Source organism: Oscarella lobularis, chromosome 3, assembly GCF_947507565.1.
Source record: "Oscarella lobularis chromosome 3, ooOscLobu1.1, whole genome shotgun sequence".
NCBI classification, from domain to species: Eukaryota; Metazoa; Porifera; class Homoscleromorpha; order Homosclerophorida; family Oscarellidae; genus Oscarella; species Oscarella lobularis.
In genome coordinates, this window is record NC_089177.1 from 805,738 (window position 1) to 826,410 (window position 20,673).

At 47.0% G+C, this 20,673-nt stretch overlaps 8 protein-coding genes and 1 long non-coding RNA gene across 13 annotated transcripts; 5 read left to right on the forward strand and 4 right to left on the reverse strand.

The window, feature by feature from the left end:
• Nucleotides 1-195: 195 nt before the first annotated feature.
• LOC136184271 (uncharacterized) lies at nucleotides 196-3,824 on the reverse strand. Of its 5 annotated transcripts, XM_065971138.1 has the most exons (9): nucleotides 3,728-3,824; nucleotides 2,493-3,643; nucleotides 2,312-2,418; nucleotides 2,188-2,249; nucleotides 1,735-2,125; nucleotides 1,611-1,682; nucleotides 1,154-1,558; nucleotides 900-1,104; nucleotides 196-843 (listed from the first exon to the last, which is right to left on the reverse strand). In XM_065971138.1, the coding sequence occupies exons 5-9, from the start codon at nucleotides 1,948-1,950 to the stop codon at nucleotides 536-538; spliced, it is 1,206 nt and encodes a 401-aa protein (XP_065827210.1). In that variant the 5' UTR covers nucleotides 1,951-2,125; nucleotides 2,188-2,249; nucleotides 2,312-2,418; nucleotides 2,493-3,643; nucleotides 3,728-3,824; the 3' UTR covers nucleotides 196-535. The 5 variants fall into 5 exon arrangements, with proteins under 5 accessions (XP_065827210.1, XP_065827209.1, XP_065827208.1 ...); XM_065971137.1 differs by having other exon boundaries at nucleotides 1,735-2,196; XM_065971136.1 differs by having other exon boundaries at nucleotides 1,735-2,249.
• A 758-nt stretch (nucleotides 3,825-4,582) lies between these two features.
• LOC136184751 (uncharacterized) lies at nucleotides 4,583-6,621 on the reverse strand. Its single transcript, XR_010669424.1, has 3 exons — nucleotides 6,541-6,621; nucleotides 4,747-4,816; nucleotides 4,583-4,675 (listed from the first exon to the last, which is right to left on the reverse strand). It is a non-coding gene; the product is annotated as an uncharacterized lncRNA (long non-coding RNA).
• LOC136184750 (putative defense protein 3) lies at nucleotides 6,413-8,089 on the forward strand. The gene is made up of 6 exons (XM_065971713.1): nucleotides 6,413-6,700; nucleotides 6,762-7,286; nucleotides 7,339-7,487; nucleotides 7,563-7,669; nucleotides 7,730-7,793; nucleotides 7,847-8,089. The coding sequence occupies exons 2-6, from the start codon at nucleotides 7,073-7,075 to the stop codon at nucleotides 7,955-7,957; spliced, it is 645 nt and encodes a 214-aa protein (XP_065827785.1). The 5' UTR covers nucleotides 6,413-6,700; nucleotides 6,762-7,072; the 3' UTR covers nucleotides 7,958-8,089.
• A 123-nt stretch (nucleotides 8,090-8,212) lies between these two features.
• LOC136185509 (5-demethoxyubiquinone hydroxylase, mitochondrial-like) lies at nucleotides 8,213-8,955 on the reverse strand. Its single transcript, XM_065972672.1, has one exon. The coding sequence runs from the start codon at nucleotides 8,884-8,886 to the stop codon at nucleotides 8,269-8,271; it is 618 nt and encodes a 205-aa protein (XP_065828744.1). The 5' UTR covers nucleotides 8,887-8,955; the 3' UTR covers nucleotides 8,213-8,268.
• Nucleotides 8,956-8,989: 34 nt separating this feature from the next.
• On the forward strand, nucleotides 8,990-11,285 carry LOC136185507 (TBC1 domain family member 12-like). Its single transcript, XM_065972670.1, has 12 exons — nucleotides 8,990-9,327; nucleotides 9,386-9,520; nucleotides 9,571-9,653; nucleotides 9,715-9,832; nucleotides 9,883-9,989; nucleotides 10,048-10,125; nucleotides 10,183-10,277; nucleotides 10,330-10,401; nucleotides 10,466-10,594; nucleotides 10,647-10,756; nucleotides 10,816-10,919; nucleotides 10,969-11,285. Exons 1-12 carry the CDS (start codon nucleotides 9,047-9,049, stop codon nucleotides 11,154-11,156), a joined length of 1,500 nt encoding a protein of 499 aa, XP_065828742.1. The 5' UTR covers nucleotides 8,990-9,046; the 3' UTR covers nucleotides 11,157-11,285.
• On the reverse strand, nucleotides 11,201-11,722 carry LOC136185510 (sperm microtubule inner protein 11-like). Its single transcript, XM_065972673.1, has 3 exons — nucleotides 11,549-11,722; nucleotides 11,365-11,497; nucleotides 11,201-11,308 (listed from the first exon to the last, which is right to left on the reverse strand). The coding sequence occupies exons 1-3, from the start codon at nucleotides 11,718-11,720 to the stop codon at nucleotides 11,260-11,262; spliced, it is 354 nt and encodes a 117-aa protein (XP_065828745.1). The 5' UTR covers nucleotides 11,721-11,722; the 3' UTR covers nucleotides 11,201-11,259.
• A 28-nt stretch (nucleotides 11,723-11,750) lies between these two features.
• LOC136185508 (VIP36-like protein) lies at nucleotides 11,751-13,243 on the forward strand. The gene is made up of 9 exons (XM_065972671.1): nucleotides 11,751-11,900; nucleotides 11,955-12,185; nucleotides 12,241-12,323; nucleotides 12,375-12,470; nucleotides 12,533-12,598; nucleotides 12,663-12,777; nucleotides 12,838-12,899; nucleotides 12,953-13,004; nucleotides 13,060-13,243. The coding sequence occupies exons 1-9, from the start codon at nucleotides 11,804-11,806 to the stop codon at nucleotides 13,206-13,208; spliced, it is 951 nt and encodes a 316-aa protein (XP_065828743.1). The 5' UTR covers nucleotides 11,751-11,803; the 3' UTR covers nucleotides 13,209-13,243.
• A 45-nt stretch (nucleotides 13,244-13,288) lies between these two features.
• LOC136185504 (actin-interacting protein 1-like) lies at nucleotides 13,289-16,278 on the forward strand. Its single transcript, XM_065972668.1, has 16 exons — nucleotides 13,289-13,380; nucleotides 13,439-13,560; nucleotides 13,610-13,700; nucleotides 13,878-14,025; nucleotides 14,100-14,280; nucleotides 14,334-14,411; nucleotides 14,465-14,545; nucleotides 14,644-14,735; nucleotides 14,783-14,924; nucleotides 14,983-15,064; nucleotides 15,120-15,270; nucleotides 15,326-15,407; nucleotides 15,457-15,564; nucleotides 15,623-15,796; nucleotides 15,861-16,008; nucleotides 16,071-16,278. The coding sequence occupies exons 1-16, from the start codon at nucleotides 13,365-13,367 to the stop codon at nucleotides 16,175-16,177; spliced, it is 1,803 nt and encodes a 600-aa protein (XP_065828740.1). The 5' UTR covers nucleotides 13,289-13,364; the 3' UTR covers nucleotides 16,178-16,278.
• A 28-nt stretch (nucleotides 16,279-16,306) lies between these two features.
• Nucleotides 16,307-20,113, forward strand: LOC136185505 (fidgetin-like protein 1). The gene is made up of 16 exons (XM_065972669.1): nucleotides 16,307-16,442; nucleotides 16,492-16,574; nucleotides 16,623-16,676; nucleotides 16,726-16,814; nucleotides 16,871-17,137; nucleotides 17,195-17,289; nucleotides 17,387-17,455; nucleotides 17,514-17,637; nucleotides 17,686-17,786; nucleotides 17,839-17,918; nucleotides 17,967-18,037; nucleotides 18,099-18,260; nucleotides 18,316-18,535; nucleotides 18,590-18,690; nucleotides 18,747-19,754; nucleotides 19,818-20,113. The coding sequence occupies exons 1-15, from the start codon at nucleotides 16,327-16,329 to the stop codon at nucleotides 18,864-18,866; spliced, it is 1,752 nt and encodes a 583-aa protein (XP_065828741.1). The 5' UTR covers nucleotides 16,307-16,326; the 3' UTR covers nucleotides 18,867-19,754; nucleotides 19,818-20,113.
• Nucleotides 20,114-20,673: the final 560 nt, after the last annotated feature.

A 20,673-nucleotide genomic window follows, 5' to 3' on the forward strand; every position in this document is an offset into this window, starting at 1 on the left:
TTTGTCTGATGCCCGTATGTCCGGGTAGGGTAAACGGCTTTTCAAGAAAAAACAAAGAAAAACCGTTTACCCTACCTGGACATACGGGCCACCGCAGCATAAGTAATGCGATTGATAAAAATTGTTTCTTCTCGTAATACATCAGCATTCTGCTCAAGCTTTTATTAATAAATTTTTTACATTTTTTGCTAAAAAGCACACTTCAATTTTTATTAAATAAACTACTGTACGTCTCTTCTTTTCCTTGAGCCGATTTTTGTTCATGGGATCATGCTCAAGACCCTGAAATCCTAAGATGAGACGACAGCTATTGTACTTACCTGATTCGATCAACAAGCGTGTTGAAATATTTTCTGCTAAAGCGCGCTAAAGGGCTGAGACCGCGGGTGGTGTGTAATCTGTCTTTGTAAAGTCAATCCTTGAACTAAGAAGGAAATCCTCTTCTACACACTATGCCCTACTCTCATTCAACATGTTACCATACTACCACGATGACTATTTTGCTACTAAATCAAAAAGTCCCGCTATACTGGGCTTACAACAACGATTCGGTGAGACGGCGATGATAAATGACGGCCTGCTGCAGTAAGGTGCCGTCGCCATTTACAGCACGAGAAAAAATGTCCTCCAAATTGAAATTGTGACGCATTTGTTGTTCTCTTTCTAGCGTCTTGGCGGGACTGTGAGCTAAAACGTCTAATCCAAACGTATGAGGAGGGACAAGAGTTCCTCCTGTCGCGGCCTCGTAGGCAAGAACGGCTTCATGAAGAGATGGAACCGCGTAAGGAGGAATCGGCGCAGCGCGATTCTGCTGTGTCCATATGAAGTCTGGCGTTCCCCGACCTTAGATTCGGGAACACTTATCTAAACAAATTTATATTGACTATTCGCTAAGATACCTGGTATGGGATGCATGTTCCACGAATCGACAAAACGAGCCATGCCCACCTTGCTTGTCTCCATGGCGACGGACGACACAGAAAACTTGCTCTTTTCTTCTGTCAAGTCTAAGGCGTCTTGCTCGACGAGAATATTTAGGGCTGCCTTTATTGGATAATTGACGCGTTGATTTACTTCTCCCCATATCCTTTCAATGGGGTGGTTCTAAATTATTCCATTAATCGTCAGGGTCAATTAGCCTGGCAGCACTGACCCGTCGCGAATCTGACTGCACGTAACATTCTCGTGAAGTATTTGTCCTTTGGGCAGAGAGACTTTCTTGGACGAAGAGAGTGAGAAGAAATTCCGAACCGTGATCAACTCTCAGTTGGTCCCAGAGTCCGTACGTCAAAGCAACTGGACGGAAAACGTCTCTATATATTACTTGATTATTCTTGAGCGGCATCGTAGCTGTTTGAACAAGTTTTCCGCTGTAACCGTCGATCGCCGCGACGTGAGTGACGCCGTACATTCCTAGTTTTTCGTTTTGATCGATGTGTAATTTGTGTCCAAAATATTCGGCGTAGTATGGTATTGGATTTGCTCGACGAGCAGCCGATGCCTGCCTGCTCTGGTGGTACTCCGGCGCCGCCTCCTTCAAAGCCCGCCCCACCCTCGCCTGCCAATTCGAGAAACTGGTTTGAAGCAAAGCCTCGGGTGAAGGATCCTACCTCGCCGATTCCGTACAGTCCCTGCGTCGCTAGGTACCCCTTCATCGTTTTTCTGCCGTACGTTGGACCAACCTATATAGATCGCGCAGTTACATACGTCTGGTTTCTTTTCTGATCATATTACAGCTTCCACGCCCTTCTCCACTTCGCGTTGCAGCTCGTCGTCTGTGACAGGAGTGGTCCAGTGAATGTCGTGCTCCTTGCAATAGCGTCGAACACTGCGGGCACTAAAACCTCGAACACCGGGAAACTGCCCCGTCAGGAGGTCGCTTATTTTGTCGTGCGTAAAGCCTTGAGCAATGTACGCTCTGACATCGTCTTCGTCTGCCAATTCTTCCATCGTGCGATTGGCTAGCAGCGCCAAATTTCCTACGATTTACAATAGTTCTAACCCGGGCCACGTAATCCTCATGACCAGCCCACAAGCGTTTAGCACCTACTTGACCTTGCAGTGAATCACCCAATAAGGAACTGTCCGTTCAAAAACGTACGGAAATTCGTTTACGCAATTGCGTCTAGAGATGAGGCGAAAGGTGCCGAAAGGTGCCGCACTGGTCACCATCGTTACAAATCCAACCTTTTCCTGCTGTGAAAAGACGGACAAACGTCAAAAGATTTTTTTATGCAGCAACGCCGTCTCTTACAAATAAGACGCGCATACTATATAAGAGATGCTTTAGAACGATTGGAGACACTCTTACCAGAGGGCCAGAAAATGTCTACCACGGAAGTCGTCTCCATCGTCAAAGGAACGTCGACGTTCATTTTGAAGCCCGCCGACGTTACCTTGCCGCGTTTACAAATCCTACTAAGGGTAAGGGCGGTCAGCGTCAGGAGCATGGCGCGTGGAATTATTATGCGTAGTGCTCGTCCAATTTGTACCTGGTTGAATTGAACGACAACGCCTCGTCTGCTCCGATTGCTCCCATTTTTCCCAACCAGTTTACCGGGAAATTTCCGTGCGAAGGAAAGAAAAAGTACAGAGTCGTCGATCCAGGCGAAGGACTTGGCGAATCGACGTCGTCGTCGGCCACGGCGAGAGCCCAAGACACTGAATCTGCTGATAGCTTGCCAAGCATGCAAAGCCTCTTTCGCCCCTCGCGTGGCAATCCTCATCCTGCTGCGGGAGCAGTCCGATTTATGCAAAGCTCCCCGGCGTCATTTCGCCTCGGGCGAAAGAGAAAAGCACCGGCCGCAGAAGAGCGAGAAATTCAAAAACGAATCGAACTCGTGAAGATCGACATTACTCCTGACTGTAAGAAGATGAAGCCGGGAAGATCGGTTATGACGGCTAACATCGGGGTGAGGGAGGATGTGATATCGGTGCCCGAGGTGATACGCGCAGCGCAAGAGAGTTTCGTCAACGGTGGCGTGATCCCGCCCGATGAGGAAATCTTTCTCGTCGACAAGAACGTTTCAAAATTGTACGACGAGCCAGGAACACGAAGTAAGGTGCTAATTGAGTTAAGATCACTTCCGATAAGGATGCTTTAGGCCTTCACTTCTGGACTTTGAAAAACAAACAAATCTTCGCCGTTCGACGGCAGGAGTACGAAAACGCCGACGACATGATCACAACCCGTGGCTGGGGCCACGCAGCGGGCATTGTGCTACCACCAGTTCAATCAAGCCCCTCGATCCTGATGCCCTCGCCTGCAGGAACGACGCAGAACGCCACCAACACGACGCTTGAAAAATTCGGCGAGTTGCAATCCGATGTGAACGACATCAAATCCAAAGTTAACGAATTGGCAGGAAATGCGTGGCAAATGGAGCGACTTCGAGATGTTCTCAAGTGCACAATTTGCCTTGAGCCGCTGACAAGTTCGGTGGTCATAGCAACATGCTGTGGCAGCATCTTTGGCTGTCGTCGAAAGACGTTCTCTGCATCAGACTTTCGCTCGTCGATCCGCTTGAACAACGCATGTGCGTACGCACATGGTAGGGTTAGGTTAGGGTTTGGGCTAGGGTTACGATTCGGCATTCCGTAGAAAATATCGCAGTTTACGTAAGCGCAAGCAACATATGAGCACCTATAAAGCAGCGTCTAAGCTTCTGATTAAAAAAGACGCAGGATTTCGCGAACGACGCTACTGGACAACGGGTGTGAATTTTACCGTCACCGATGTCTTCAAAAGGACCACGAAAATGCATTCGAGACTTAGCGACTAGTCCAAACGTCGGTTTCTCATTGAAAAACGGTCGAGAAAAAGTCTTCTGTAGCGCGCGTTAGGGCTTTTAATGTAACTTTGAACCCTAATTGCGACTTTCGAAAAAGGAAGTCTGACCATATTGAAGTGAAAATAGACTTAGCACTGTAGTGTCTCTAAACTGTGTAATTTGGAGCTAAATCTGTTAGCTTTTTTCGCCCCTATGCGAAATGTGTCGATTTCTCGGCTGAGAAAGAACGGATTCAATTGCAATTTCACAGTTTAACTATTTGCCTACACGGGCATTGAACCGTGTTGGTCAGCAGCGGCTACGACTGCTGGTTCGGAAAACGACTTGCAGCCTGGCGCAAGTCCTAAAGGCTTCAGCTACTTTCATGTAACCCTAAGCGTGTGGCGCGGTTGGTCGCGGATCATGGCAATATTGCTCAAATTTACTGATTTTACTCTACCTTATGCAGAATTAGTAGAGGAATCGAACTGTGCAAAAATTTTTGAAATCGGACAATCCGTTCACGAGTTATTTACGATTAAAAAATTGATAGTCCCGGATGTACTTTTCAAAAATCAATATCTCTGCGTAACCACACTTTTACACAACAAGCTTAGACTCAAAAAATTTCAAAAATTATGTTCTCTCTTGGTTCCAAGTTTCAATCGATTTGGAATTTCTGTTACAGAAATCAATAACCGCAAATTTTTACATATATTTACGAATATTTAAGAAACAATAGCAAATTTCAAAATTATTTTTTTTGGAGTGTTGTTGGGAGATGTTATCGCGTTTTTTCAGACAAAAGAAAGTGAAGTTCAGAAACTTTATTTCAAAAAGTAATTATAAAAAATACAAAAAATTAGCAAAAAAATACAAAAAATTTCCTAGGTCTTTGACGTCACCTAGAGAACATGTGAAAAATAAAAGAGAAAGAATTCAGAACAACAACTCGTAAAACGTCTCTACAACTTACTGTTTTCCTTCGTAGCCGTTTTCCGGCTACTCGCCGTCTTCTTTCTTCCTTCTTGCGACATCGGAGCAGCCTAAGAAGTGAGAAAACATGACGAGAAGGACACCATCGTTCGACTTCGCACTTCCGGTTAGGCTCGCGAGCGTCAGACCATAGATATAAAAATAGAGGGATTGGCAACTCCCTCCTTATCACGTGATTTACGTGGTCCTAGGGTAGTTACGTTTTTTCCCGGATGCGCTCGAATCTTGCTTACCGAAACACAAGCTAAGAGTCTCCCGGAGTTCTCCCTACGATTCGAAGTGATAATTCGAAAGGTCAGAAGCTCCATAGTACACTGCGGGAATTCGTACGGCTATGTATGGCGCCGATATGGACAAATTGCACCTCGCCCAACTGCGGACAGGTTGGGGAAGTAACGCTCGTTCGCGCTATGCTCGTACGCTCATAATTAGGCTTGCCAGTTGTCCTGGCGTGGAATAGGCGTTCTGTAGAGGCCGCTAAACCTTTCCTTTAGACACAGCGGCCGTTTTTCGTCATTTGTAGTGACTCAACTGCGGATAGGTTGGCTCATTGCCCGTGCGTTTGGCTTCTCTTCACTGTCGATTATCATAAAGAAGAGTCATTTCTGCGTGGAACTGGCATAAGCAGTTGTTCTCTCTGCCTGTCTTTACTCTCAGGCTGACCCTTTCTAGTGACCTCTAACTGGCACGTGACTTATGGCGCTAAACTTCTTTTGCTTAAATGTTTTTTGGCGTAATTACTTTTTATTTTGTCCCTAGAATGCCTTTGAGGAAGAAAAATCGCTTCACTCGGAAAAAATACAGCAGACATCGCCCTCGTTCGTCAGCTCAGGCTGCAACTATCGAATCGTCTGGAAATCAGTCGACTGAAAGTGGTACCTTTTCGAAGAGACGTGCGTTCTTCGTATCTGAATTATTTGCGCGCATTTAGACACAACGCTCGATTTTGAAGAGGAAATGGTACGGTGGAGCGTGCAACAGGCGGAAGGAAAACTGCTGTGTTCGAGAGTCGTCGCTTGACAGGGATCTGTATTTCCTAAGGAGTTTGAAAGGAATGAATCCTGACGCGTATTGCAGAGCATTCTCCTCATCGACTGACAGGGAGGCACAGACGGTCGAGTGGCCTTCTTCAGTGGCACTGGCAGATGCGGCCCCACTCTCCAAATGCTCACTTAAACAAATCTCAAATAGCCTCCTATTGACACACTGCGGAAGCAGAGGATCGTCGTCGCACATCTCAATCTCAGCGTAGAACGACTTCCAGAGTTGAGGAAGCACGTCGATTCGAAGTGCCATGAAAGCTTCAAGGCACTTTTCGCGATCGGAAGGTCTCCAAGGACGGGAAGAGAGAACAGGAAAGCAGTCCTGGACGTTTTTGGTGAGCTCTTCGCCAAATTTTAGAAGACGATGACGAAATTCGTCTTGGAGAAGCGTTCCGGCGTCTTTCTTCAGCTTTTCGTATCGATGGGATACGGCAGAAGTGACGTTGGACTGCAGCGTAGCTTCAAGAGCGCGTACAAGAGCGGACATGATGGTGAATGGGAACGTAACTACCCTAGGACCACGTAAATCACGTGATAAGGAGGGAGTTGCCAATCCCTCTATTTTTATATCTATGGTCAGACTAAGCCGATGCGTCTTTTAACGACGCCCGGCTGTCTGAAAGAGCCTACCGGTGCGAGCCGAGGCGGTTCGGGTGCCAGCGAAGAGCGGAACGGCTGACTCCCGCCCAGCCCGCCTCTCCTCGACATGGCCAATGGTTCTGAGAACTCACCTGAAGCGAAGAGAAGCGTCGTCGATGCCTTCTCTTCGCTCGCCGGCCGCTGCGATGTCTTCGTAGCGAAGAGGAGCTGTGAACTGCGACGACTAGCGCACGCAGCAGGAAGCGAGACAAAGACATTAGTTTAGAACTTAAAAGTTTAGTGTGTGGATAGGTATGAGCATGCATACATATATATAGTGATTCCTTGCGCGCCTTTACTTTTATAACTATAGGTTTACGTTGGCCGTTCTGTACACTGACTGTCACGATACTCATCAGGATGGAGACTTTTAATTTAGGACCTCCCCCTCTGCTCAACTTCCGCTAGAAAGGTTACCATTGGCTCTACACTGAATCGTTACCGGTCGAACGAGCTGGACCGTGTGCATAAGGCAATTAGACTCCGGCCTGAGTCCAAGTGCAATGGAAGTCTTTCCAGCGGCTGTTTCTGACCCACATCAGCACGCAATTAATAACAACGTCTGCTGCTACATGATCTTATTGGCTGGTATAATTAGAAGATCGCATCACTTTCAACCGAGCCATGGCACCGCTTGGCACGCTGATCCTTTGCTCTTTGGCGAGCGCAGTGTGGTCTTATCCAAGTGGAGCACCTCCAGAAGCATGTGATAGCATGGCTCCGAGTACTGCTGCAAGACCTATGGGTCACGGAGGCCCTCCGCAAACCAGGCCGAGCGAATTTGACGTTGCAATCAATGTCGACGCGAACGGCTGGATGCCCGACACGGAATATACCAGTGAAATATATAGATCTACATGAGCTAAAATGTGGAAATTTTTGATGCTTAGTCAGTATAACGAAGAAGAATTCGTCATATGACGACATCGAGGGCTTCCTTTGTCAGGTTCGCTCGTCGGCCTCGGACAACACTCGACACGGATCATTTGTGAATCTGCCGAAATTTTACAAAAACGCTCCGTGCAACACTGCTTTGATCGTAAGAATTCGGTCGCGGCAACTCGTGACATTGAATCATTATGCAATCACGGATCCGGTTGTTTACCTCCGACAGGGATCCGCCACGCACACGGTCGCGCTCTACAATGCATCGGCGAGCATGACGTGGAGATCGCCCGCCGCATCTCTACCGTTACCGTGGCCAGGCAGTCTAACGGCATAGTACAGCTTTTTTGTCAATCTGATCGCGTTCTCTTATCGCGCTTTTGTCTTTTACTACAGTTGCACTATTGTCCAGCATACGTCCATCTATTGGGTCAAAGTGCCTTCGAACAGCTTTCAACTGGTTCGTACGTCCTAAGTCAGTTTAAACCGGTAATGTTTTGTTATGCTTATTAGAATCCGTCCTCCATCGTGACGTCGCCACCGCCTACGGACGACGCAGCGAAGGTGACAGCCGGCTCTGCTATAGTGCTTGCCTTGGCCGTGCTTCACAAGACATTCCTTTGATCAGGCAATGTCACGGTTTCTTGAAACACATTTTTCGTTCGTTTGTTCATTCGTCGTCAGAATTGTTTTGCTTTGGTGTTCTGCATGTGTTTCTTGTCACTCAGCTAAGGTCGATGCTTTACTGGTTCGGCATCTCCAGTGCACACACACAGTTAGTCATCAGAGTTATTTTGCGTCTGGGTGTGCTTCATTGGTCTGGCTTCTGAATCTTCTGTGCCACACGGATCTAGCTGCAAAATTACACGTACACTTCCGTGTTGTCAGATGGCGATCTATTTCAACACTACTCCCCCCACACACTAAAGTTTTATTCAAAATCGTTCAGACAGCCAAATAGCTGTCCTTAGTCCCATCTTCAAAAGATTCGTCACACTTGGATACGATTCCGTCGCTTCCTTGCCGCCAAACTCGCTTCCCGCATCGCGATGGGCCACCTCGTCGTCCCGTATCTTACTGATAGTATTCAATAACTCAGAATCGTCAAAATTCTCGTCATTCATTAGTATTCGTAATTGATCATTATAGTGCTCTTCGATTACTTCCTCGACGGCCACCGTACAAGCCATGGCCGCTTTTGCACCCAACAACGCCGATCCGGCTCCCACAGCGAATCCTGCCAAATTCCATATGGGTAATAGTGCTGTCGGACGCACGCGTTTGTCTCTCATCACACGCTCGAATTCGACGAGATGCTCTTTCTCCGTTTCCCACATTTCTCGAATCGCTTCCGATGCAGGCGTTTTGTCGCGCAGCACGGCCATTTGACCGGCGTAAATGCGATCGGCAGCGTACTCGCCTGCGTGATCGACGCGTACGATTCGCTGCAGAGACTCCGGTGCACGAGACGGCGCTTCTTTAGGGCCTTCGCTATATCTACTCGACGGCACTATCCGAGCGGCTCGCATGTTCCAAATTCGAATCGAATTCATCGTCACAGAAAAGAGTTTGCAATTCCGGAACAGCCTACTAAGCCTAGGTCGAAAAATCGTTGATAATCCGGGAAAAGAAGCGGCGGTGGTTCAATGACTGCGAGACCCGTATAGAGTTAGTACTCATTACTAGGTTTAGTCGCCGTTCTTGCTCTTCTTGATGTCGCTTTTCGTCGGAGCCGCTCTAATGGAAGACCAAAATGCGCCCGCAGAGCCCACGCCGAAAGAATCGACTTCCCCGAGTCGAAACGTCGCAGAAACCGAAACGTCGACCGCAACGGCGATCGCCGCGACGACGCCCGGCGACGTCCCAAGCTCGGAACTCGTTCCGACGCTCGACACGAGTCGCGAAGGAAGCGTCGCCGACCGATCGGAAACGCCGAATTCGTTCGACGACGAATTGGACGTGACGGATGCAAAAGAGGCGACGATATCTCGACGGTTCGTTTGGGACATCCGAGAGTGTTTTATGGAGGAAGGCGTGACGCCGGCTTTTTAGGGACGACGAAGCGGCGGCGGCGGGGGCGTCGACGGGACGACGACGGCGATGGTTCGGTCGAAAGAAGAGGGATGGTGGAGGAAGCGGGGGCGGGGCCGTCTTGACGACGGGACTCATACTTGAACATAGACCAGCGTGAGTTAGATGCGGGTCTCTCGAGGGACTGGGTGTACGTGTATCTTTAGAAATTTGCCGGCTAAGTCTGCTAGTGAGGTGAAGAAGCATAGGCTTGAGTATGAGAAAATGCTTGCGTTGGCTAAGAAGAAAGGTGCGGTTTTTTCGTCGTCGTTTTTTTGCGAGGATTGGCAACGCAATGATTGGCTCTGCAGAAAAGCAAGCGGTGAAGGAAAAGAAAAAGAAAGAAGCTGAAAAGGAGAAAAAGGAGAAGATTGTCTCTTCGTCCATAGAAGCTTGGAAGACGGATATCGTGCCCAATTGGGATGCAGTGTAAAAAAACTATTTTTCAATGAATTCATAATTAATATATTGATTTTCAGCTGCGGAACCAAATTGGTCCAGGAGAAATGGTGGCACGGACTTCCGTCAAGCGTACGCGGTGTCGTCTGGCCAAAAGCAATAGGAAACAGCTTGCAAATAACAGAGGGTTGATCTATTATAATTCATGAACAATGTTTAATCATAATCGTCTTTGTTCTATTCAGATCTTTATAAGATCTTTCTGGCTCGCGCGCACGAGAAACTGGCATCGAAAGGACGCAGTCCCGAAAGGGAGATCATGGGTAAGGCGTGCTTCTATTATTTAGTACAAATAAATATCTTTATCTTTTCTTCCTAAGACCCTGATCTAGTTGGCAAAGACCATGAGAAAAGCGTTGAAATGATTCACCTGGACGTGTCGCGCACATTTCCCCGTCTATGCATGTTTCAAAAGGTACTAATTCCGGGGAGAGATATCCCTTTAGCAAAAAAAAGTTTTCTTTTAGGGAGGTCCTCTCTATGATGATCTCCACGACGTACTGGGAGCCTACGCTTGCTACAGACCCGACGTGGGCTACGTAGGAAACGAATGGGGGGAAAAGGTGAACGAAAAAATTTCACTCGGTCTCGTATTTGTTTCAGGTTCAAGGCATGTCGTTTCTGGCGGCTGTTTTTCTACTCTACGTGTCGCCGTCTGAGGCGTTTGTTTGCCTAGCGGGGATTCTGAATCGTCCGTGTCACTTGGCATTCTTTAGAGTCGACGAGAAGAAGGTAGAAGAGAACGTGGGTCTCAAACGAAAAGTCTTCCTTACTCGTCTCACAGATGTCGGCGTACTTTGGTCTATTTACGACGTTTTTTGAAGAGCATCTGCCTAAGCTTTCGGCCCACTTTGAGTCACTGAATGTCACTCCCGACATGTTTCTTATTGATTGGTATAAGAGCCTGACACAGATGCAATATATTTCAGTCCTGCTCATTTCGATTCTTTTAGGATCTACGCTTTGTACAGTAAAGCTCTTCCTTTGGATGTAGCCTGTCGAGTTTGGGACGTTTATTTTCGCGACGGGGACATCTTTCTCTTTCGAACGGCACTTGGTATTATATGCAATATAGATCCTTTTACCTATCTTGAATGTCTTCTCAGGCATTCTAAGTATGTATCAAAATGAAATGCTGGAGATGGAGTTCATCGACTTGGGCCGATTTTTTACGCGACTTCCCGACTCCATGTCGGACGAGAAACTGTTTGAGCACATCTCTCGAATTGGTGGCATCACCCCAAAGAGGTACGCTCAAGTGTTGGCTCACCAGCTGAGTCTTACCGAAAAGTGAGGCGGGCATGATTTGTCGCGTGTTGTTTGATAATGGCGAATTAATAATGTTGGGTTTCTAAATGTAATGTTTGACAGTGTTCTACTATTTTTATTACAATTAATTAAAAGAGTGAAAAGTCCCTGTTTGTGAGTGCCATTTCGTCGACAAATCTAAAGTGAGCGTTTGCGGACTTCAAAAACGTGAAATAATTTTCCTGCGGGTTTACTTTGTCATTTCGCTGTTCACGTGAGCCTTTCTCGGCACGTGAGTCCAGCTCTTGTTTCTCTCCTCTTCGTCTTTCATCCACCAACCGTAATTCATTGACGTTGCCACGGGGCTCTTGTAGAGCTCATTGGGCCCTACGATGTGTATTCGTGCAATGTGATTGTATAGATTCGTCGCCGTCGCACCTTTTTCGTTTCGCTGATGCTTTTGGAGCTGTGTCGTGTATTTTTCGTGCGATCCTTTGTGGCTCTGTTCCGTCTGAGTCTTCTCGTTCTGCTGCGAGTCACTTTGAATCGGTTGGACTGCGTCTTTGATCGGATCTTGCCCGCCGAGTTGTGTTAGGTTGAAAAAGGCCATCGGTCGCTATAGCAACTTCTCATCCCACGTGGACATCCGGGACGCGAAGCAAAAACCTCGTGACCTCGCGGGTAACAGACACGATGGCTTTCTCGTCTCTCCTTCTGCCCCTACTCGTCATCGTCGCCGCCGAGGCGCAATACCTCAAGCGAGAATACACACTAACGAAACCCTATCAAGGCAATACACCTCAGAAAACGCGCTCTAATCCTCAAATCGATCGCCCGTCTTTAGGCTCGGGCATGGATCTACCGAACTGGGACTTCTCTGGTAGCACGGTCGTCACGAACAACTACATCCGTCTCACTCCGGATCGACAAAGCAAACGCGGCATGCTGTGGAACAAAATTCCGGCCGCAATACGAAATTGGGAAATCCAGGCTCAATTCAAAGTCCACGGTCAGGGGAAGACGCTCTACGGCGACGGATTTGCCATATGGTACACGAAAGATAAAAGCGAATTCGGTGAGAAAGAGAGAAACTGAAACTGAAGGAATTCGATGGTAATTTTTCTAATTAGGTGACGTGTTTGGAAGTCGAGATTATTTCACGGGGCTTGGCATCTTTTTTGATACGTACAGCAATCACAACGGCGAGCATGCGGTAAATACAATTCAATATTCAATTATTAATTATAATAACAACGCATTCTAGCATCCACATCCTTACGTTTCTGCTATTGTCGCCAACGGGTCTGTTCATTACGATCACGATCGAGACGGAACCCATAGCGAAGTTGCTGGATGCCACGTGAGTAAAAAAATTCTATTACATAATAAGGTTGGTTCTCATAGAAATGTCTGCCTACGTAGGTTCAGTTTAGAAATCTTGAAGAGGATACACACGCGTCAATACTATATGCAGATAGAACTTTGACAGTAAGTATAGCACTACTAACAGTTATTATTATTATTATTATTATTATTATTATTGACTCTTTAGGTCAATCTCGATGTGGACGGAAACTACGAGTGGCAAGAATGCTTTCGAGTAGAGGAAGTCGATTTGCCTGCTGGCTACTATTTCGGCGTATCCGCAGCAACCGGAGACCTTGCTGGTAATAGGGCATCTTCTCTAAAATACAACTCCCCACCCACGTGCTCTCTTTGTTCTTCAGACAACCACGACATCATATCCTTTAAAGTATTTGAACTGGAGAACAAAGGAGACGATTCAGAGGTGAGATGATACGCGAGACTAAGCTCTTCGCAAATAATACATTCGAAACTAAGGACGGATGGATGACGGCCGCACCGGCCGCAGCAAAACATGCAGCACCAAGAGGTTTGTAGATTTTTTAAAGAACGAGATTCTCTCGATGCATCGACGTTGTTATTAGAACACATTTCCGATCCTCAGTCAAGTCGTCAAGGCACCAGTTTGTGGACAGTGCTTTTTGTCGTCTTTCTCGTTGTTGCACTCGTGTGTGGCGTCGTTGTCTATTTTGTTTTTCAGCCGGACCGTTCCCGACGGCAGAGATTGTTCTGAGGGACGAGAATAAATAATTGAACCGGTGCGATAAATTGTGGGGACAGGAAATGACGGCGACGTGTGTGATTCATCCGGGCACTTCTCATTTATTCTTTCTCTTCAAGTTGGCTGCTCGTCTGAGGGGCGATATCACTTCTTTCCTTGTCTCCAGCGATGTCGTTTGATCGAGGTGAGTCTTGCACTTGCAATCGAGCTCTCGCGCGACTTCGGGGGGGGCCCTTTACTAGGCCACGTCTTCGCCGTTCTGCCCCAAGTGGCGCGCGGCACGCCGTTCGTTCTCAACGGCGATCCGAAAGGCAAGAACTTTCTCTACACGAGCGGAAATTCGGTGATCATTAGGGACATCAAGGCAAGAAATTCTTCGCGTTCTCGCGATTCTCTGAAAATCGCGTCTCTAGAACCCCGAAATAGCCGAAACGTACACGGAGCACAAAACTCAGGCGACGGTGGCCGCCTACGCTCCTTCCGGCTTCTACATCGCTTCCGCTGGTGAGTGGCCATCGCTTTACCATATATGGTCATTTTCGAGCGCGAATGACATCATCGCGACGATTTGACGTTTATCGCGTGGGCGTGGCTGTTAGATCATATGATGAAGGGGATGACAAGTCTCGTTGTTGCATCGGCGTGGATTTAGAATTCATTTTATTGGCTTTTTCTCCAAAGATACAAGCGGTAATGTGCGCATTTGGGACACGACGCAGAAGGAGCACATGCTCAAATACGAATACCAAATCTGGGGCGGACCCATACGAGACATTTCCTGGGGACCCGAGAGCAAACGCATTGCCGTGGGTGGAGCGGGACGCGATACGTAAGAAAGAAAGAAAAAATTGAAATTGAAAAATATAGTATGGGGACGTGGCCTTTTTCTTTCTTTCTTTCTAGATTTGCTCGCGCTTTTTTGTGGGATAGCGGGAGCACTGTGGGCGCGATGGGCGGCATTGCCAAGGCTGTCAATTCCATTTCGTACAAGCCCACGCGTCCCTATCGCATCGCTGTTGGAAGCGAGGACAAGTGCGGCTACTTTTTTGCCGGACCTCCGTTCAAATACGATCACGCGCTTAAAGTGAGAGACGAGAGGACGGCGCCGATGAAAGATTTTCACGCGGTTTTCTCTAGGAACACACGCAGTTTGTCAATTCGGTTCGCTATGCTCCGAACGGCGAGCTGTTCTGCACGGGCGGTCACGACGGAAACGTAGGCTCACTGAGGAAAGAAGTTAAGGGGTTTCTTATGTGTTCTCAACGCAGGCTTTTCTCTATGACGGGAAATCTGGCGAACTGAAGGGCCAGCTGGGAGAAGGAAAGACGCACGCTGGAGGCATTTACGCTGTGAGTGAATTACCTACAGGGTCTCTCACAATACGACTATATACTTGGCTTAGATTTGTTATATATTTATTTATTGAATGTGTACTTTCCCCCATTAGGTGGCTTGGGGTCCCGATAGCAAGCGCTTGGTGACCGTTTCCGGGGACAAAACGTGCAAACTTTGGGACGTGGAAACGCGATCTGCTGTCACGTAAGCAGAAACGCAGTTTTGCTTCTTCATCTATCTTACTATGGCAGGCACTTCAAAATGGGCTCGACGGTGGAGGACATGCAAGTCGCCGCCTTGTGGCAAAACGACGACATCCTCACCGTTTCTGTGTCCGGCTACATCAATTATCTGGACCTCGACAATCCCAACAAGCCGAGACGCGTTCTCAAGGTAAAGAGCACTGCAAATTCTTTAAATATATATATGCATCAATTAAAAGACTTTTTAGGGTCATTCCAAATTGTTGACCTCCGCTCTTTACCATCCTAAAAAGAACACCGTCTACTCTAGCAGTTACGAAGGAAGAATTAGTACGTAATACATTATTTTTTCGTTGATTTCTAAACCGCTGTTCTTTTGTTTCAGCTCACTGGGATCCAGCCACTGGCAACATGGACGAGCCGACCGGGAACAAGCCGACGTCTCTGGTGCAATTTGCTCTCTTCGGGGACGAAATTGTTTACTGCACCATCGACGACAGCGTACGCTTCATGTCACCGGAATCAGGAGAATACAGGTGAACCGAAAAGGACGAAATTTAGATAGATAGTGTCACCGGAGTTTATTCGTAGTTCAAGTATTATCAAAGTGGATAGCACTCCCACTGGAATTTCGGCTGGGAAAGACATCATAGCGGTGTCCTGCGTTCAACACGTAGGGCTGGTAAAATGTATGTTTACGTATGCGAGTTCACGTACCCTAGGTTGTGCTTATACGCGATGGCCGCGTCGTCTGCAGTCAGGGAGTCTCCTTTGATCCTCTCTGCGTCGCCGTGAGACCCAATCAGCAGGAAATCATCGTCGGAGGAAAAGTAACGACAATCGAACTTCTATATATAATTCATTGTACCTTATGTGTACTTCACTTAGGATGAGATGGTGCACGTGTTTGCCATTGATGGCGATAATCTCGTGCAGAAAAAGGAAAGCAAAGTGACAGGACAGCCTTTCTGCGTGGCTTACGCTCCCGACGACGGTCTCGTCGCCGTGGGCACGTCTCTACGCGTCGTCCTTCCTTTGAATCCAGATACTCTCGAAGAAAAAGTGAGTTAATTATTTATTTATTTATTTATTTATTCGCCGGGGGTGAATATATTTTATTTAAAAGATCGAACGATCGAATTGGGGCTTTCACACGGCACGCGTGAGCTCTCTAGCCTTTTCGCCCAATTCGCGTTATATCGCCTCCGGCGGCTTGGACAATCACATCTTCATATGGGATCGCGAAGATAAATCCAAGAAGATCAAGATTGAGAGTGAGACAGCAGACGACGACGGTTGCGAACGACTAAGACTTTGGCTTTCTTTTTTTTTATAGGAGCTCATCCGCTCAGTAATATTCCAGCCATTCAGTGGATTGACGACAATACCATCGTATCAGCTGGCACTGACGGATGCGTTCGTTTCTTCAAAATTGAACACTAGTTAGGGTGCGAACTTCTGTGGATTCGTTTTTTTTCTTTTGTCACCGAGATGTGTACACACTGCATTGATTGGCACGTAAGATGATATTCTTTGTATGGCTATACGGGAGCTTGCCATGCGCGTGACGTTCCGGCGCGATTTTGCAGAAAATGGACTCGAATCGATGGCGAGAGCTCTATTTTGACTCAATTAGCGACGATGCGCGCACGAAAGCCGACTCTCTACGATCGATGGCGTTTTTCGTAGCGGAAAGAAGAGCGGAAAGGTGAGAAGCAGAAAATTCGCGCCATAGAGACGATAGTTTTCTTCCGAAGACAAACGAACGATCTAAATCAAGTGTATCTAAACTATCTAAAGCGGTACGGAAGTACAATTGACGCTACAGACCGAAATAAAGGCGAGTTTGATACGAGCTCGCGGAAAAACGCTGATTTGTAAATCTCAGGAATGAACAACTACGCAGAGGCAATTATTAGCCAATTAGAAAATTCGTCAAACGGTACAAGTAGAAAATAATAAATGACGTGACCCCTGACATATAACAATAGAAAGCCAATTATGGTCATCTTCTCTCACTCTTGAGAGTGTGAAAAATTTTCCGGAAGTCAAAGAGATAGAAAAATCAGCTCGAAACGAGGTTTTTTAAAAAATGGCGGACATTTAAAGTTGCATCTTGGTCAATGTCAATTCTAGTCTGTATCGAATGCTTTTGAGAAATTTGGCAGTGACAGTTCTGCTGTAAAAATCCCGCCAAAGAAAAGCCCTTGCGTGCCCCGTAGCCCCGTAGCTAATTTCAGCTGGACAAAGAAAGGGGGAGAGAGGGAGAAAGACAGTCCCAAACATCGCCACAGTAAAGGAAAGGGCAAGAGAATCTGGGACAATTTTGGAGAAGAGGACGAGACAGAGAACGAAGAACCCGGGAAGAGTTCCACTCCCTTCGTAACGGCGAGACAGCAACTGGTGCACACAAACAAAACTTAGTGCATTATGAAGTCATTAGTACTCGTTTTACATAAGGCCGTTGATCAGAAAAAGAATCCCCAGCGCTGTAACGGCGGCGGAAGTCACAGGGATGATACATCAGGAAGGCCAAGACGCCAACTGGGAACCAGGTAAAACAATAGGGCGAGCCCACAGTCGACTTAATATTCTTATGAGTTTATGTTTGGTTCTTATATTAGAGTACTGATTTTAGTTCTTTTTGTATAGACGGACTCCGTATAGTAAATTTGCTCCGCCTGTGAGACGAGACGAAGAGGAAGCACCACGTGGGAGAGGGTAGGAAAGAGAAAAGAAGTGTAGAGCCACTTCAAGTTAGAAGGCCCTGTCTTTGAAGGAGTGCTAAGCTGCTACACTCTGCAAGTGGCGATTCAACTGCCAGAGAATGTCAATCTCCCATCCTTGACGATGAAAGATTGAAAAGTTTGGACCAGAAAATGGTCGAATTGATAATGAACGAGGTAGAGGAACTATTAAAATACTTCTAGATTTCAATTATCTTTATTCAGATTGTAGATCACAGTGCTCCCGTCAACTGGGAACACATAGCCGGTCTCGATTTCGCAAAAGCAACCATAAAAGAAGCCGTCATATGGCCAATGCTAAGACCGTAAGTCCTTCACGATCCAAACGCTTGTATACGCGTGTACGTGGATGCGCAGAGATCTCTTTACCGGGCTTCGCGGTCCTCCGAAAGGAATTCTACTCTTTGGCCCACCGGGCACGGGGAAAACTCTCATAGGTAGACGGTCAGAATTCAAAGGAACGCATTTTTAATACTTCGTATCAGGCAAATGCATAGCGAGTCAAGCTGGAGCCACGTTTTTCAGCATCAGCGCCTCGTCTCTTACGTCCAAATGGGTATATAGAAAATTTCGTTTTTTCTCCCCTTTGGGTTTCTATTGCTTTGTCTCTCTGTGAGGTCGGTGAAGGCGAGAAGATGGTTCGAACTCTGTTTGCCGTCGCACGATGTTTTCAGCCCGCCGTCATATTCATCGACGAGATCGATTCACTTCTGACCCAAAGAAGCGACACGGAGCACGAGTCGTCGCGTCGAATCAAAACCGAATTTCTCGTTCAACTTGTAAAGGAAAAAACGTGAAATTGAATCTGTTCGTCGATTTTTCTTTTCTATTGAGGATGGGGCCACGACGAATTCCGACGATCGCGTCTTGGTTGTCGGAGCGACCAATCGGCCTCAGGAAATCGACGAAGCGGCGCGACGACGTCTGAGCAAACGACTGTATATACCTCTTCCGGACGGCGGGGCTCGTCGCCAGATCGTGCGATCTCTCTTGGCGAGTATGGAGGCACTGTTGGCCGATTCGGAAATGGATGAATTGTGCTTGAAAACAGAAGGTGAGCAAGCGCTACTCGTGCACCCTTGCATACGCGAACTCTTGAATAATCAAGGCTATTCTGGAGCTGATGTCGCTTGCCTTTGCCGTGAAGCGGCACTTGGTCCTATTCGTAGTATTGGTGCGGCTGATATAACCCGCATTAGCGCTGATCAGGTAGGGTTTTCCTGTGGTGTGTTGTGGGCTATGCATTGGCGTGGTTGCTTTATCAGGTGCGTCCCATTTGTTATGGGGATTTTGAGGCGGCTTTGAAGCACGTTCGGTGTAGCGTTTCTAGTCGCGATTTGATGGCGTACGAAGAGTGGAATAAGCAATATGGAAGCAGTGCGTGAGGTCATACAGACAGATACACCAGACTATTGTATATGAAACGTTCGTATGCTCAAATGACAAACACAGACAGACAGACAGACATGGAGATAAAATGCAGCCGGAAGTTAACATTGCTCAGACAAATCAAAAGACAAATAAGAAGAAAGGGTACAAGATTTAGTCTAAACTAGACCTTGGGTCCTTCCTCGTAGAACTGAACTCAAATGTGTCCTCCAAACCAGAACTGTGTAGTTGACTGTGGAGATGACGTGCAGCGGAACTGTGGATTGACAGTCTTATAGTATCCCCAGTTGTCCTCACTGCTGACAGCTTTGGGCGTGGCTCTCATTCCGCACGAGTTTGCTGAACTATCATGGTGGAGGTGCCAAACGTTTTCTCTTTGCCAGAATGCGACTGTTATTGGAAATTCTAGTCGTCCTCGTATTTGTATCAGCTCTACGGTTTTGCATGCACCTGTTCCTATGTACGTGACGGGGTTGAGTGAACTCATCCTAACTCTGACGTAGTCGTGATAATCGATTCCCATTTCCGGATAATTGCACGTAGCTCGCCAAAGCGTTGACACTCCGGACAGCTTAAGCATTCGATCTTTTGTCAAACGATAATAATCCCAACGAGGAGAATCGTGACTAATGGGGAAATTCTGAGTCAATGAATATTTGTGGAATCCTTTGTTGTTGTACTGAAGAGTAAAGGACTCGACGAGAGTATAAGCAGCTCCCGCTTCCGAGTTGATGTCACAAAAAACTGTGTATTGTTCGTCGCCGTCGTTGATGACGTAGAGGCCACAGTGAGAAGCTCCGTTCTTCATGTGATCAAGGCAGGACTTGGCCGTGTAGTTGTGAGCAATAATTGGAAAAGGATTGTTTCCGCATATCGCCTGAATTGTAATCACAGATTTGATGGCAAGTAGTAAGAAGTCGATTTACTGTACAGTACCTTGTCTTTAGAGTCGTCAACGAGAGCTGCTGGTATTGTAACAGCTGGAAGCAGGAAAGCAAGCAGCAGGTGAGAAAGCATGACCTTCAGTGTGTAGCAGGTGAGATCGATGTGGTGGCAGTGTGCAAGCATCGCCGTAAATATAGTGGTAGCCACCGGGTTTATCTTCCACATCCGCTGTTTTTTTCTGTGAGTGTGAATTCGTATTCCGCGTTTCTTACAAAAGCCGGTACGGTTGGCCGAGTGTAATTTTACGTCTAAGATGGAGTCTGTCGTAATCTAGCTAATACGATAATGTCGATTCTACTTCCTTTTTGGGGTTTAGACAAGCCTCCCGTTTCAATCACAACAACGTTTCTATTTATATAAAACAGATCCCATTACTGTTCTTAATATGTCTCCTGCTTCTCTGTGTTTTCCTTTGCCTACGAAAGTCCTAGGCGTACTCGTATTTGATTAGTGCTAACGTATACATGTATAGCACGAAGGCACGGGAAGCACCGGGTTTTGTATTTTCCGGCATCTTGGCCATGATGACGTAAACTGACGACATGGTCTACAGCGTTTATTTGGACAACCTTCTAAACTTGTGCCGTCCCTACTTTGTCTTGTCCTCCCTCGTATTTTATTAGTCTGCCACGTTTTAGCGTTCTTCCCATGCACGGTTAGGACGGAAATCAACTTCAAGTCAATACTGATTAGAGAGGATGATTTGACGTCATTGATTCTGGCGTCGTCGTGCAGGCACCATAGGAGCAGGGTCAATCTGCACCTCGTGAATGGTGGAGATTGAAAACAGCTACAGCAGCTGAGAAACAGTTCAATTGCAAGAAAAATTAGAAGAAGATATGATAGCATAACGATTGG

Coding starts and splice junctions, on each gene's coding strand:
- LOC136184750 (XM_065971713.1), top strand. CDS start 7,073: ATGGCACCGCTTGGCACGCTGATCCTTTGCTCTTTGGCGAGCGCAGTG. Junction 7,670..7,729: donor CCAGGCAGTCTAACGGCATA/GTACAGCTTTTT, acceptor CTTTTACTACAG/TTGCACTATTGTCCAGCATA. Junction 7,794..7,846: donor CTTCGAACAGCTTTCAACTG/GTTCGTACGTCC, acceptor TATGCTTATTAG/AATCCGTCCTCCATCGTGAC.
- LOC136185510 (XM_065972673.1), bottom strand. CDS start 11,720: ATGGCCTTTTTCAACCTAACACAACTCGGCGGGCAAGATCCGATCAAA. Junction 11,498..11,548: donor GCATCAGCGAAACGAAAAAG/GTGCGACGGCGA, acceptor TACACATCGTAG/GGCCCAATGAGCTCTACAAG. Junction 11,309..11,364: donor GTGAACAGCGAAATGACAAA/GTAAACCCGCAG, acceptor CGCTCACTTTAG/ATTTGTCGACGAAATGGCAC.
- LOC136185505 (XM_065972669.1), top strand. CDS start 16,327: ATGGACTCGAATCGATGGCGAGAGCTCTATTTTGACTCAATTAGCGAC. Junction 16,575..16,622: donor CGCTACAGACCGAAATAAAG/GCGAGTTTGATA, acceptor TGTAAATCTCAG/GAATGAACAACTACGCAGAG. Junction 18,691..18,746: donor CCCGCATTAGCGCTGATCAG/GTAGGGTTTTCC, acceptor TTGCTTTATCAG/GTGCGTCCCATTTGTTATGG.
- LOC136185508 (XM_065972671.1), top strand. CDS start 11,804: ATGGCTTTCTCGTCTCTCCTTCTGCCCCTACTCGTCATCGTCGCCGCC. Junction 12,186..12,240: donor GAAAGATAAAAGCGAATTCG/GTGAGAAAGAGA, acceptor TTTTCTAATTAG/GTGACGTGTTTGGAAGTCGA. Junction 12,778..12,837: donor AGCAACCGGAGACCTTGCTG/GTAATAGGGCAT, acceptor TTTGTTCTTCAG/ACAACCACGACATCATATCC.
- LOC136185509 (XM_065972672.1), bottom strand. CDS start 8,886: ATGAATTCGATTCGAATTTGGAACATGCGAGCCGCTCGGATAGTGCCG.
- LOC136185507 (XM_065972670.1), top strand. CDS start 9,047: ATGTCGCTTTTCGTCGGAGCCGCTCTAATGGAAGACCAAAATGCGCCC. Junction 9,833..9,882: donor GTGCCCAATTGGGATGCAGT/GTAAAAAAACTA, acceptor ATTGATTTTCAG/CTGCGGAACCAAATTGGTCC. Junction 10,126..10,182: donor TCCCGAAAGGGAGATCATGG/GTAAGGCGTGCT, acceptor TTTCTTCCTAAG/ACCCTGATCTAGTTGGCAAA.
- LOC136185504 (XM_065972668.1), top strand. Junction 14,026..14,099: donor GGTGGAGCGGGACGCGATAC/GTAAGAAAGAAA, acceptor CTTTCTTTCTAG/ATTTGCTCGCGCTTTTTTGT. Junction 15,408..15,456: donor CGGTGTCCTGCGTTCAACAC/GTAGGGCTGGTA, acceptor CACGTACCCTAG/GTTGTGCTTATACGCGATGG.
- LOC136184271 (XM_065971137.1), bottom strand. CDS start 1,950: ATGGAAGAATTGGCAGACGAAGACGATGTCAGAGCGTACATTGCTCAA. Junction 1,683..1,734: donor TGGAGAAGGGCGTGGAAGCT/GTAATATGATCA, acceptor CGATCTATATAG/GTTGGTCCAACGTACGGCAG. Junction 844..899: donor GAACATGCATCCCATACCAG/GTATCTTAGCGA, acceptor CCCGAATCTAAG/GTCGGGGAACGCCAGACTTC.